Genomic DNA, 12932 nt, shown 5'->3' with positions numbered 1-12932 from the left:
CGGTGCTGTCGGAATTGAGAAGCCCAGCTGACGTAGCCGACAGAAAAAAACATCCATCGCCGAGCGGACGGACGATCCTGCAAGAAATTGATCCCCGTCTTCTCTGCCGGAGGCATAAAAGGACAGCGGTCCGGCAGTGCCGAAGGCTCATCTGCTGCGGATGCGCGGCGCATTCGAAACTCAACGACAGCGAGACGGCGCCTTCGTCGTCTCTCCTGTGACATTCCGCATGTGACATATTCGATGTTCCTCCCCCGCGTGCTTGTGGCGGGTTGGGGGCGGTCTCCCGCTCTTCGCGCGGGTTCGACTCCGGGTTAGAGGTTGAGGTCTTCGTGTACCCATCCAAGCTCTCTCTGGTGCTGCTGATGTGCTCCAGATCGTCAAGTGTCCTCTCGAGGGCGTCAGCTGAGCGGCGTCTGTGGTTTGCTTCTCTGCGAGTGTGGGGGGGTTGTATTTCTTTCTTTGTTTCTGTGTTTGTCTCTTCGTCTGAGCCGCCTCGGCGTTTTCCTGTCTCCTCTGTTCACCTTCTATGGATCCTAACGTCCTGCCTGTTCTTTTTTCCCAGCATCCGTGACGCGGTGAGACTCGCATGTTTCCACAGTTTCCCCCTCGCGGGCTCGTTGCCTCGCCGCCACCATTCTCCTTCCTCGTCTGTAGTCCACTTGTCCTTTTCTGCTATTGCGTCCAACGTGTTTCTCTGCAGGCACGCCCTCCAGAAACGTCTTTAGGCCCTCTCCGCGTATTTTTTCCTCTTCGACAAGATGGCGATGGTGAGAATGAGCGAGCTTAGCTGCCTTCGTCACTCCTGAATGCCAACTTTGTATGGGGGGGGGGGGGGGGGGGGGATTATAACTTCTTTGTCTATGCATTGGCCGCGCCAGTTTCGCCTTCTGTGAGTCGCCCCTGCCGTTTCTGGCTACCTGCGAGTGAACTGGCGAGCCCCCCTCTAGTTCTGCGGCCTCTCCCGCACCCCTCCCTCTTGCGTCAGCCTGTTTCGCCTTTGGTCCCGTAGTGCTCAACCGTAGAACAGAGACCTGGGGCGGCTGGGCTCGCGACAGGCACTTCCGCGGGGAAACAAAAATACATGGAAGGAAAAGCACCCGGTTACTGCTGAAGTGGCGAGTGCTGTGGCGATGCCATCTCTACTTGTCAACTCGCTATCTTCCACGTGTTTCGTTTTTGGCCTTTCCGTGTTGGCACGTAGAGAAAGCGAGCGAGCGGACCTCCGCCCTCTCGCTCGCGGCATGCAAAGAATTGTGCAGAGTACATTGTCGGCCCTGCAAATGAATCGACGTTTGTCGGGGTTTTCTTCGCAGGACGACGCTGAGGCTCAGAGACAAATCCAGCAGATGGTGAAGTTCATTTTGAACGAGGCCCGCGACAAGGCGCAGGAGATCGAGGCTCGCTCGCTGGAGGACTTCAACATTGAAAAGCTGAAGCTCGTGCAGCAGATGAAAGACAAGATTCGCCAGGAATACGAAAAGAAGGCGAAGAAGCTCGAGACTCAGAGAGCCATGTAAGCACGAAGGAGACTTTCGTCTCGGGGTAATCTGTTGTCAGCATAACGGTGAAGCCCAGGGCGTTTGCTGGTGTCTTCAACATCTAGAGAGGTAGCTGCAGGACGGGCGTTCAGAGTGCCGGAAAAGAAAACCGACTATTCCCGCCAGACTCTTGAGGGGGGAACCCCCAGCGAGAAGCTGAATAGTGGCCTTCGCGTGTCCTCCCTTGTGCCTCATTCTGCATGTGTATCCCCTTCTGTCCACACCGCGACGCGATCTGGTGTCGCGCGGTCTGGAGTCAAACAAATATATATATATATATATATTTGTGCGTGTCGTTGTGTGTGTAATTTTCCTTCGTGATGTGTATGTTGCTTTGTCTGTTCAGCGATCGCTCGACTGCCGTCAACAAGGCGCGACTGCGTCGCATTGCGGCTCAGGATCAGGTTTTGTCTGAGGTCTACAACCAGGCTCTTTCCCAGCTCTCCACTGTCAGCCAGGATTCGGGCAAATACCAGAAACTGCTTGAGGACTTGATTGTCCAGGTGCGTGTTTGGGTATCGTACGGCGGAATGACGCGAAAGGTGGAAACTCACGCTCGCAGCGCATGTACAAAAACCGCCCTAGAAGCTGCGTACATAAGTATTATATTTTCCGGTATAGAGGATGCCTACTGTCATATCTGTATTCGTGTGTGACATGGGCGCTTCCTTTCTCCTCAGGGTCTGCTGCGTCTGCTGGAGAGCGAGGTCATAGTTCGCTGCCGCGAGATGGACAAAGGCCTCGTGGAGGCGGTGATTCCGAACGCCATGAAGAGATACTCTGAGATCATGCGCGACGAAGCCGGGATCAACAAGAGCGTCAAAGTGACACTCGACAAGTCTGGGCGCTACCTGCCCCCGCCCCCGTCGACGGACAACGCGGGGATGTCTTGGTGAGGAGAAAATCACCCAGAGCCGATTTCGAGGCAGAGCGCACAAGACTGGCTGTCTCTCCCCTCCCCTCTACACCCGACCGCACCCTCCAGTCCGCAGACATATCGATAGAGAAAAGTAGAGACGCGAGTGTGTCTGCTGTGTTTCTGCTTGTGGGTTCGCAGCTGTGGAGGCGTTGTGCTGATGACTCGAGACGGCCGCATCAGCTGCGACAACACCTTCGACGCGCGTCTTCGAATGGTCATTATCGAGTGCGCGCCGACGATTCGCACGACCCTCTTCCCGAATCAGCACTAAGGGTGCTGAGGCAGAACTCAGGTGTGCGTCTACTTATCAAGCGTTTCATCTGCAGAGGAGTCCGCAGTGGCGACTGGAGAGAACGCCCTTCTGCATGTGCGGCCGCTTCTGAATGCCGGCGCAGTCTGGGAGAGCGCACCCCCAGCTGCAGCGTGCCCCCGATTTTATGAGACTCAGAAAAAAGACCTTTCGGAGGGCAGCTTCTTCTGTCTCGGCCTTGCCCACCGCCAACGGATTTGGCAGGGGAATGCTGGCGGCCGCCGCGGCAAGTTTGCACCGAGTCCATGCTCAACCGCAGTCTTTCGTGGCGGGTGAAAGGAACGCGAGGAGCGCGTCCTCGACGCGGAACTCCACCTTCCAGCAAACAGGAAAACAGGCGTGAAATGGGAGAGAAAAGTCGCCAGGAGGTTCACTACTGATGAGCGAGCGGGGGGAGAGGGGGCGGAAGGGGGAAGGAATGCGGCATCAACAAGGCAGACTGGACACGCTGCCGCTGGAAAGGAACTTGATAAGGGCAGAAGGAGCAAGAGGACGCCAGTTCGTTTGAGTGCACAGCCGCATCAAGCAGGATTTCGGCGGATTGTGTCGGCGAGGCATCTGAAAATTCGAAATTGCCTTCAAGTGTTGTAGCAAAGGAAACCGTGTGTGGTGGCGGTTGTAGGAAAGGGGGCGGAGCGCTCCCTTCCAGTGAAGACAAACGGACTGGTGCGGCGTGTTTGTTTCGACTCCATTTGTCTATTTGTTTCGTTTTCTGGATGGTAAACGGTGCTGTTGCTACAAGCTGTTTTTGCTGCCCAAGCGGACTCAACCCGGTCCCATGGCGAGCCGCGGCAGGGGGTGTGACATCTAGGTCTACGAATAGAAACGCGGGCGGAAGGGTCGCGTATGGAGCCCCCCCGTAACACACGTTTTCAAAAAAAGCACATCTGCGTGTGCGCGCAGCGATACGCACGTTGAGGCCAGAAGGCACTGGGATAGGGCGAGCCTTTTCTGTCGCGGGGAAGGGTGAATTCCAGTTGTTTTTGGTGCAGGAAGCGAGCCGCGGCTAGTTTTTCGCCTGAGCGCGGTCACAGATAGGTATGAATGGTTTTAGAGAACACAGAAGAACTCCTCATCATTCTGATCAAAGGGGGGCACACAGAGTTTGGGGTCGAGCAAAGCGCCCTGAGTTCGACACCAGTTTCTTGAGCAGTGCTGCAGAACCGCGCAGGTGACCCTGTCGCATGGCGGATTACCATCTGACGGACAGAACTCGACGCACACGGACATGTCCATCGACGTGCGGCAAACCTGACCGATAGGACACGGGAAGGAGGCACTTCCGTCGCAAGTCAAACGGCACACCCCGGGTACCCCGTCGATGCGGGGACTCAGCGTGGCACAGACGAAACTCCCATCCTGGTCGGACTCAGGCAGAGGACAGTCTGAGTCAGAGAAGCAGAGCTGAGGCACGGTGAAGCGTATGGGGCAGACCAACTCCTGCGCGGGGCCTACAGATTGACACGCCGATACGCACAGTACAAGAGACGGACAAGTTGACCTCCTTGACCCGCTGGGGTCGCCTACTTGGCAATCTGCGCTACGACGGCGCGAACTCCCGAGCAATGCAGATCGCAGACCTCTGGAATAGCTGACTGTTTGCCGATACACGCGACTAAAGGATCTGAGCTGCGCATAGTAGCTTGGGTACAGATTCTAGGGAGAATAACGCAGTTTCGTACGAAGTGGCAAGAGTAACGGGGGGGCGGCTGTGGGCAATGTGCTACACTGTCCGGATGCCCGTTCGAAGCAGTGCTGCCCTGCGACCAAGTCAGAAGAGGAACCAGGATGGCGAGTTAAGTGGAATCCCGTTTCGCTGTGGTTTGTTCACTTCGCCGATTAGAAAAGCGGCAGTGGTTCCACATGGCTACCCCGTCACTTACCGACATCTGGCGGATCTGCTGCGTTACCAAGTTTAGAGGGTAGCTCTCCAAAGTTCAATCGAGGTGCTGCTGCGCTGGTAACCCAGGTGCCGTCAAACTCTTGCGCGCTCTGTGCGAGCTCATTTTTGGGGGGGAGCGGGCAACGCAGACTGCTAGGTCTGCCCTCACCGACGCTCTCACCCGTAGAGTATGAGGTAGACGTGGTATAACCTGGATTTTCAGATGTGTCTGATGGATGTTCTCCCCCTTGATGATCACGCCAGGCGCAGCCACTGTTTGTGACAGCTTCAGCAGCTATTGATTCAAATACTGCTGCCCGATTTACTTGCCCGGCGTTGGAATCGGGCGTCGCATCATTGCCCTGTTTCCTTATCGCCTCTGCACCAGGCGTTGCTGCTGGTAACGGTGGAAAGTTGGCAGTTGCGTGTAGTGCGGGGTTCCCTCGTCTTGCTGAAATTCGATCATGTGACTGTGAAAAGTGGGGGCCCGAGGGCAGCCCTGCATTCTGATACTTCAGCATTTCATTTGGCAATGAGGGGGGGCTGGCGAGGCCGTCGGTGTTACTCGGGAAGGGATAAGTGTCATCTGCTCTTGGAAATGACTGGAGAGGACTACGGAAGTAAACTGCCGGGCTGCTTCCCGTAAATGGCATGCCAGGTGAAGGAATGGCCGCCACCGAAAGGCTCTGCCCGCCTCTCTGATTACCTGTGGAGGAACCAGGAGCCGCAACATAATTTTGGTTTAGAACCTGTGGGGGGTTACCTCCCTGTGGCATTCCTGGTGGCAGCTGAAGCATCGTTATTGGGTGGTAACTGCTCTCGCCCCCTCCCCTGAGGGGAGAAGCATGGAGCAGGCTAGCGACGGGAAATCTCAAAAATGGCAGAGAAGAAGCTGGTGCTTCACTCAGCCATGAGGCTGCGATGACAATAACGTCGGAAGATAGGCTACCTTCAACCAGGCAAGTGCTCAGAAAACAAATCCATAACCGAGTTGCGACTCTGCGATGCGAACTCGCAGCCGACGGAGCAGTTGACTCATCCGCTATGCTTCTGAGCATTCTGTTCGAATAGCTTCTGAATCTCATCTGACAAATCGCCAATGTGAATACTAACAGCATCAAGAAAAAATACCCGCAACCAACGCCGGTGGAGGGTGGACAATGTTGCACACATCGTCTGCATGGTAAGATGGTTAAAAAGCCAGAAATGGGCTGCAGATAGTTTCCGCATGTGGAATGCAGCCCAGTGACGCAGATGCTCGCGAGCCGGCCCGTGTTGCGGCAGATATGAAAAACGTATGCCACCTCAAAAGCACATTAATCGCACTTTTATGTTACGTCAGTGAACTACTTGCAATGTCTTGATGCGTTCGTTCTTCTCAATATGCCTTGTGATTAGCGTGACAAGGTAATGAAGTCTAAAACTAATCATATTCCAGCACTGTTTTCGGAAGACCTGGAGGGCATTGACAGATGAGGAGACAGAAAGCGTATCCTGCAGTGACATGGGTTGCAATTACATATACAATGTTGCAGTGATTTCCACTACTCTGAGTAGCGAACAACCAGAGACCCTGACGACGCCCAGGGCGTTCTACGAGCGCAACGGACAGGGGCGCCGGCCCTTGGTAACATGGTGTTCACCAGTTGAGGGGTTCCGGTGAGAGCCTTGCTCGAGAACTGTCCGCGCTGTTACCCGACTCTCCGATGGCAACCTGCATACCTCATTGTGAACTGTCCTGTAAGGCGAAATCCTTCAAAACAGACTCTTCCGCGTAGCGGGAGCCCTTTGCCTTGCAGGAAAAACACTGGTTTTTTCTGCCGCGGTGGACTTATACGCTTTCAGTGGCATTACATCAGCTGGCGAACTCGATACAGTCGACTGCGGGAACTCGCTGTGCGCTTAAGCATGTGATCTGGCAGCCGTATCAGTTGAATACACACGTTTGTTGCTTTCAGGCATTTTTACTTGGTGCTGAATGTTATTAAGCCCAGGCACCCAGTCAACGAAAGAAAGGATTTTTTAGTCGCGCTTCAAAACTGAAGCGAAACAGACTGGCATTAGAACATGGACAATCCCACCGAGTCAGCGGGTCATCCTTAAGAAACTCATTACGGCGCTTAAATCTGCGTGACGAATATGGGCCCTGTGCTCAGGCAGCAGACTTGTGCTGTCATCATAGCCATGCAACAAAAACGAAATTCTGCGGGGTCGAGCGATGAAGTTGCCGATAGGAAATAGCAAGCAGCCTTCATTCTTTATCCCCTCTTGAAACATAAGTCACCGGGGAGAACTAAAACTGTACCAGGTGCGCATTGAGGGACCCCGCTAGTGTAGTTGCATTCCACCTCCACCTCCAGAACAACACCCGTTCGCAATACGACAGTGGACACGGTTTACCCTCTAAAACACAGCACCTGCTTGCCGATGAGTAGTCGGGAATGGAATTAGTCCGTGCCCCAGTGTCTCATTCATGAATGAACGGAGATTCGAGAATTCTGAGAGTCCTGTCCCCGAATACGGGACTCAGATGCAGCATCGGCGATGGAGAAAAGTTGAGAAAGAAGGGCTTGACTATAATCGGCGTCTGCGCTAACACCGGGAAGTATGAGGGACACACTATGTGTGCGGTTGAGGTATCCGCCCGAAGCGCGCGTGTCTGCAAGTCAGAAACACATATCACGGGAGGGAAAAAGAATTACAAGGGAACGAACGCGCCTTGCGAGTGACGCATTGCAAGAAGAACATCACCGTTCGCCTTCCCCCCCCTCCCCCCCCCGCTGTGTGATATCTGATCCGATTCCACCAGTGCAGCTGATTCATTGTATAAAGAAGCATCTGCCACGCGCTCCACCTCCGACTTCGCGGTGTGGATATGGAACAGAGCATTTTGATCAGTCACTTTGTTGCAAACGCTCGAGGCCAGTTAAAACCCTTATGCGCAGTAGAAACATCAAATGATGCGCCCGTACTACGGAACGCAGAATAGGGCAGCGTGTTCTGTCTTTTGTGCAGCGAAATGCTTTGCATCTTCGCAGTCTTGGCTGAAGAAGCAGCTTCACAAAATTATTACAGGTATCGAGTCACGAGTCCAATACATCCTTACGATACCCGCGGCGCCAGAAGGAGCTCGGTTGTCTCTTGCCGGAGGTCAGACAGCCGCACTGATCCGCCGATCTCTCTCCATGGATGCCCGATGTTGAAGAGACGCTTCACCTTCTTTTTCAGGCGGGCGTAGCCGCCGAAGCATGCCGGCGGAGAGCGTATCGAACCCTCTCCGTCGGTTTGGCGGATAAAAGGGCGGATAGCCAGGAGAGCATCAGCCACCGTGGCGAAGGGATTCGAGAAGCGAATAGCGACGGCCCGTCGCTTGCACCGCGCCTTGACGAGTCCATCGCATGCCACATTGATGAGAACGTGGATGCGAGCTCCGCTCACTGGCGTGTGCCGCGGGACGAGCTGCTTCCAGAGATTAGGTTGACAGCGGTGAACAGCAACTGCCTGCACGCCAAAAGCGCAACGAATGGGCACTCAGGTCACAGAAATTAGACAAGACTGAAGCCTTCTGAGCTCAGAGAAGGCTTTCGATGATCACTTTCCCCGTAAGTGCCTACACAGCAGAAAGCCTTTTAGGGCTGCAGAAAAGCAAGATGACCTGAGCCATGAAGCACGCGGCTACACGCTGGTCGCCGGCGCACAGGGCGACCCCTGTTCAGCACCCCACAACACTGTGACCCTTCTGGAGGAGCTCTGCGCTGGCGGGTAGTGCGCCACCCAGCAGGTGGAACCAGCCGTCTTAGGTCCAAGTCAATCTCAAGCTCTCTTGGCTGGCTGCTGCTCTCCCCTCGCAGGCCCCGAAGCGTCCGCGCACTTACCTCCGACCTCAGAAGCGCAGGGAAGAAGACGTTCAGCGTGATGTTGACTTCTCGGTTCGTGCGCCGTTTGACGACTTGGGCGACATCGAGCAGCTGCCGGAGTGACAGTGTTTTCTTCGACAGAGGAACGTGGTAAAGCGAGCCGCTCGCGTCCTCGACAAGCGCTGTGTAGGCGGGAGTGAGTCGCGTCCACATGAGGCCGCACTGCTCTGTAGTCGGGAGCGCAGCTTTGAGAAGCATCGACGACAGCTGCCCGAGGACGAGGTCTGTGTTCTTCTTGATTTCGATTTGCGTGAGCACACTCGTGCGAAACGGCTGGACGAAGTTGTAGACGACCAGACCGTCCTGAGACGGAGGATCGTAGGTGTCCAGCGGCCTGTCCCCTGGCGTCGGGATCAACAGTACAGTCTGAGAAGCGCACGCAGAAGGGGAGGGAAGAGAAGCGGCTGATCGCGTATCTGGGCATTGCTGAGTCGCATCATCATCCTCCATATAATCTACGGTTTCACATACAAAGAAACCGCTGTCCCCCTCGTGTGTGGACACCGCGCTGAAATACCGTGCCAGGAGGGTCTGAAGCTCGAGCCGGCCTCAAGAGTCGCGAGGCAGCGACGCTCTGCGCTCGCTCCGGGTGATAGAATTGCGGTGCGCTACTTGTTTTTTCCAGCCTAGCAAACCTTCCTCTTGTCTGCTTCCGCTTTCTATCCGCATCCTCTGCTGCAGCGCTACGACGGGCTACAGACTCTATCTGGTTTGACGCAGCAAGCCAACTGAGACACGGCACGGGCTTAAAGCGGTAGGGCGGCCGGGAGGCAGGCAACGTAGGGAAGAAAGCTCATTCTATCGCTCACAGGACAACGAAAGCGGAGGAGCGCCCAGGACTGAAGCCACTTCTCACCTGCATAGGCACTGTGGGCAGTGGCTGATACATGCGGCGGGGGAGAAGGCTGCGAAGTCTGCCCGACAGGTCTCCAACGCACGCGGCTGTCTGTGGAGCAAAACATCAGGCGTATGGGGTGGGAAGCGCCCGCATGATACAGAGCGGGAGAAAGCGAGTCGATGGTCGCGATAAGCACCGGCAGAACCGTCTCTACTGGGTAGCTGCCGTAATACACCGTCGCCGCACACACCCGGTGGCAGGCCCCAGCACCCTGACCCGTTCAAACATCAGTGAAAACTCTACACACTGTAGGCGCCTGCGGCCTGTGATTTCATGGAGCATCTTCGCGTGCCCCAAGAACCGCGCCTACCTTTCTTTTTGCTGCTCATGATAAGGGAGCTCTACACGTTTTCACCACGCTTCGCTTCCCCGTCAGCCCTGCTTTGTGGCTCACCTTCTTTTCGTTTGAAGTTCGCTCGAAGATCAGGCGAATCTCAGCGAAGTCCCGCAGCGGCGACTCGAGATCCCTATTCTGCAGGACGCGCACAGTCCGCGAATCGTCGGCGCGGAAGCGGGCTTCCACTTGAGGCTCCATCTCCGCGAGTCGATGCGCACACTTCAGGTCGACATGCTCAGTCAAGTTCAGCATCACGGCGACAAACAGATGAGCGACCAACGGGTTATGGCCTGCCGGCACCATGACCGCCTCGCTGACAATCTCCCACTGATCCCGGGCGTGCTGCTTCCACATGATTACAGTCTGAGAAGAGAAAAAGGACGCAGAGCACGCAGTTCGCCTACTGGTTGAAAGGTTTCCAATCCATGTGCGCACCTCCGAAAAACAATCTTCGGGCAAGCCGGAGACAAAGGGAGAAGTTGTCGTCTCCACTTTTGTGAGAAATGCGCTCCCTGACTCGCGCAGGCGGCGGACGGTACAGAGGAAGCCAGGCGAATTGAATCCGAGAAGGGTGGCTGCTTGTGAATGCTGGGGCGGGGATGATGAGTCAGAGTCATCGACCCCCCTATCCTTTCGCATGCGGAAGCAACCGTGCACCGGAAGAGTCGACCTGCGAGAAGGGCCTGCATGACCTGCGGCGAGCCGAACACGCATAGCCCTGCTCAGCTCCGCCGGCCTTTTCTTCATACCTTCAATTGCCGCTCGGGGTAAGCTGGAGTGCCTCGCAGAGTGGCTTGGATGAGCTCAATAGCCAGTCTCGCGCCCTCCTCTTTGACATGTTTGAGACTGTCCGTAGTGGCGTAGAAATCTTCAGAATAGTCGTACCCCATCCCTTTCACGTGCCACCAAGGCAGGTAGTCGGAGTCCCTCTGATGCGGCGGGAAAGGCTCGCCCAGGCGTCTGAACAGGTCGTAGATCCTAGCGTAGACTTGCTGGGCGGCTGCATCTTCAGCTGGCGGCGCTGAGGCCTGTACCGATGTGCCTGCGCTGGCGGAAGGATAGAATGGATAAGAGGGAGAAGTCTGGGGCTTTGGCAGCCTTCTCACGCGCGGCGCCCCCCGGGGGGGCTCACGAGGCCTTGGATGGTAGTCGTCGACTTCGGGGGAAACTAGTCTTGTTGAGCGCCGCGCCCTCGGGGCGGGCGTAGGACTTAAATCGTCGTCGGCGGCTTCTGGCTCCCTCACAGAAGATGCAAGGAGCGGGTAGGGCGTATACGCCGCCTCCGCGCGGGGCTTGGGGCTGCCTCGCGCGGAGTCTGCGCCGGCGGAGGGATAGGGCGCGTAGGCTTCTGCTGCCTCTGGGGTGTGGCGCGTTGTGAATTTACGTCGAGGAACGGGAACAGGGACCGGCACAGGGTCTGCAAGGGGGACATCGAGCTGCAACTCTTTGGAAGGGTACAACGCCGCGTCCACAGGCGGCGCTGCGGGAGAAAGAACCGACGCGGGCGGCGCTGCGAACTCGCGCACGCGGTAGGCAGGCCCCTCCCCCTCGGCAGCTGGAACGGCGTAGCGCGGATTATATGGCGGCGGCGGCGCTTGACGCCGCGCGCGAGGCGGAAGTTCAGGAGAGTCCAGAGATGCAGGGTAAAGGGACGGCACTGGCGGCGAGGTCGCCGGCGGAAACGGCGGCACGTTCGGGGCCTCGGGGGTCTCTACGGCCTCACGGTAGGGATCGACGCCCAAGGCATACCCGAGGAAGGGCCTGGAGACCAAAAAGAGAAAAACAAGAGTCGTGAGGTGCTGCGCGCCTGCGAAGAGCGCCGAGGGAAACCTTCGCAGTTCGGCGCCCGCGGCGCAGCGAGACGCCGGTGGACGGCACGTGGCACAGCAGACTTCCATTTTCCTGAAACTCGAGGAAGCTTGGTGGCGTGAGTGAGCAGCGTGGCCTAGATGAGGCGGCTCCCTCCCGACAAAAGAGAAGACGCTGGCACGCAGTCGAGGCACACAGACGCCACCGGGAGACAGGAGTCACTCGCCAGCCGCTAGGCACGGGCGGCGCGGTCAAGAGATCAGGACCTCGTCGCGTCGCCCTCCTGCCAGCGAAAAAGCTCTTTGAATTTGTCGCATTTCCTCATTTTCTCCTTCTCCCTTCATCCCCCTCCCCCATCTCCTGCGCAGGAGGTAGACACGGCGTTCGCCTCAAGTCGCGAGCCAGACAAGCCCGGCGGGCGGCGCATCGAACCTGGTCGCGGCGCGCATTGCCCTCGAGACGGGGTCACTTCAAAAAACGAGTGACAAACACGAAAAAGAAGCGAGTGGCGTGGAACGTGACAGATGCCTTGAGAAGAAAAGCCAAGAGTTCCTGCGGAGCGGGCGATGTGCGCCTCCGCCGCTGCCGCCTGCGTACATGCGAATCGACCCGAGCCTGGGTACAGTGTTAACGGGGTCCTGCTGGGAGCCGCGAACGCCCATTTCCAGGTCGAACAAACTCCGCAGTTTATGGGGCTTCCATAAACGCCGATGAGTCCCACCAACCTCCTCGGGCACGCGAGGCTTTTTGAATGCAGTCGTCGCCCAGCTAGCGATACGCCGAGACCGGAGAAAATAAAGCAAACGGTTGAAGGCCTGCGCGGTGTCTGGAAGTTTAAGGGTTTTTTCCAGACCGGGGACTCTCCCCCAACAATTATGCCGCAGCTCGCGTTGACCTCTTCGTTTTCCGTCCGCATCTCCTCTCTGCGAAAGCGTCATGTCTTGCTAGCTGTCTTCCCAACGAAGGCTGACAAAGCGAGGCCCTGCGCATGCACCCCCGGCGCGCGGCTCGGTGTTTTTCGCGTCACAGGGCTTCAAAAAATGGCCGCCGCAAACTGTCTGACCCCCGAAGCTCCGAAAAACACTACGTTGGCGTTTAACACGAGAGCCGGCAGCACCGCGAACGCCGTAAACTCCTTTCCGCATGGGTTGCCAGGCTACCGGCAGAGTGAGGCCGAAAGGGCGTTATGAGGAAGTTGCCAAGCACAGTGGTTCCACGCAGCCAGCAACGCCTTGGTGGGCGCTTCTGTGCCTTATTCTTCCAACTCAAGATAGGCGTGCAACCGAGATGGAGAATGCGAGTTTGTATGCCCGGTGTCT

General features: G+C 56.7%; 2 protein-coding genes across 2 annotated transcripts; one reads left to right on the top strand and one right to left on the bottom strand.

Annotated features, from left to right (window-relative positions):
* Nucleotides 1–1244: 1244 nt before the first annotated feature.
* BESB_017580 (putative vacuolar atp synthase subunit e) lies at nucleotides 1245–2731 on the top strand (the record flags this gene model as incomplete). The annotated part of the gene is made up of 4 exons (XM_029360473.1): nucleotides 1245–1516; nucleotides 1888–2044; nucleotides 2222–2433; nucleotides 2599–2731. 4 exons carry the CDS (start codon nucleotides 1245–1247, stop codon nucleotides 2729–2731), a joined length of 774 nt encoding a protein of 257 aa, XP_029216449.1.
* Nucleotides 2732–7271: 4540 nt separating this feature from the next.
* Nucleotides 7272–11702, bottom strand: BESB_017570 (uncharacterized protein; the record flags this gene model as incomplete). Its single annotated transcript, XM_029360472.1, has 6 exons — nucleotides 7272–7311; nucleotides 7759–8153; nucleotides 8528–8935; nucleotides 9426–9515; nucleotides 9862–10167; nucleotides 10554–11702. The coding sequence occupies 6 exons, from the start codon at nucleotides 11700–11702 to the stop codon at nucleotides 7272–7274; spliced, it is 2388 nt and encodes a 795-aa protein (XP_029216448.1).
* Nucleotides 11703–12932: the final 1230 nt, after the last annotated feature.

The sequence above is a fragment of the Besnoitia besnoiti genome, chromosome X (genome assembly GCF_002563875.1).
Source record: "Besnoitia besnoiti strain Bb-Ger1 chromosome X, whole genome shotgun sequence".
NCBI classification, from domain to species: Eukaryota; Apicomplexa; class Conoidasida; order Eucoccidiorida; family Sarcocystidae; genus Besnoitia; species Besnoitia besnoiti.
This window is presented reverse-complemented; position numbering and strand designations above follow the sequence as displayed.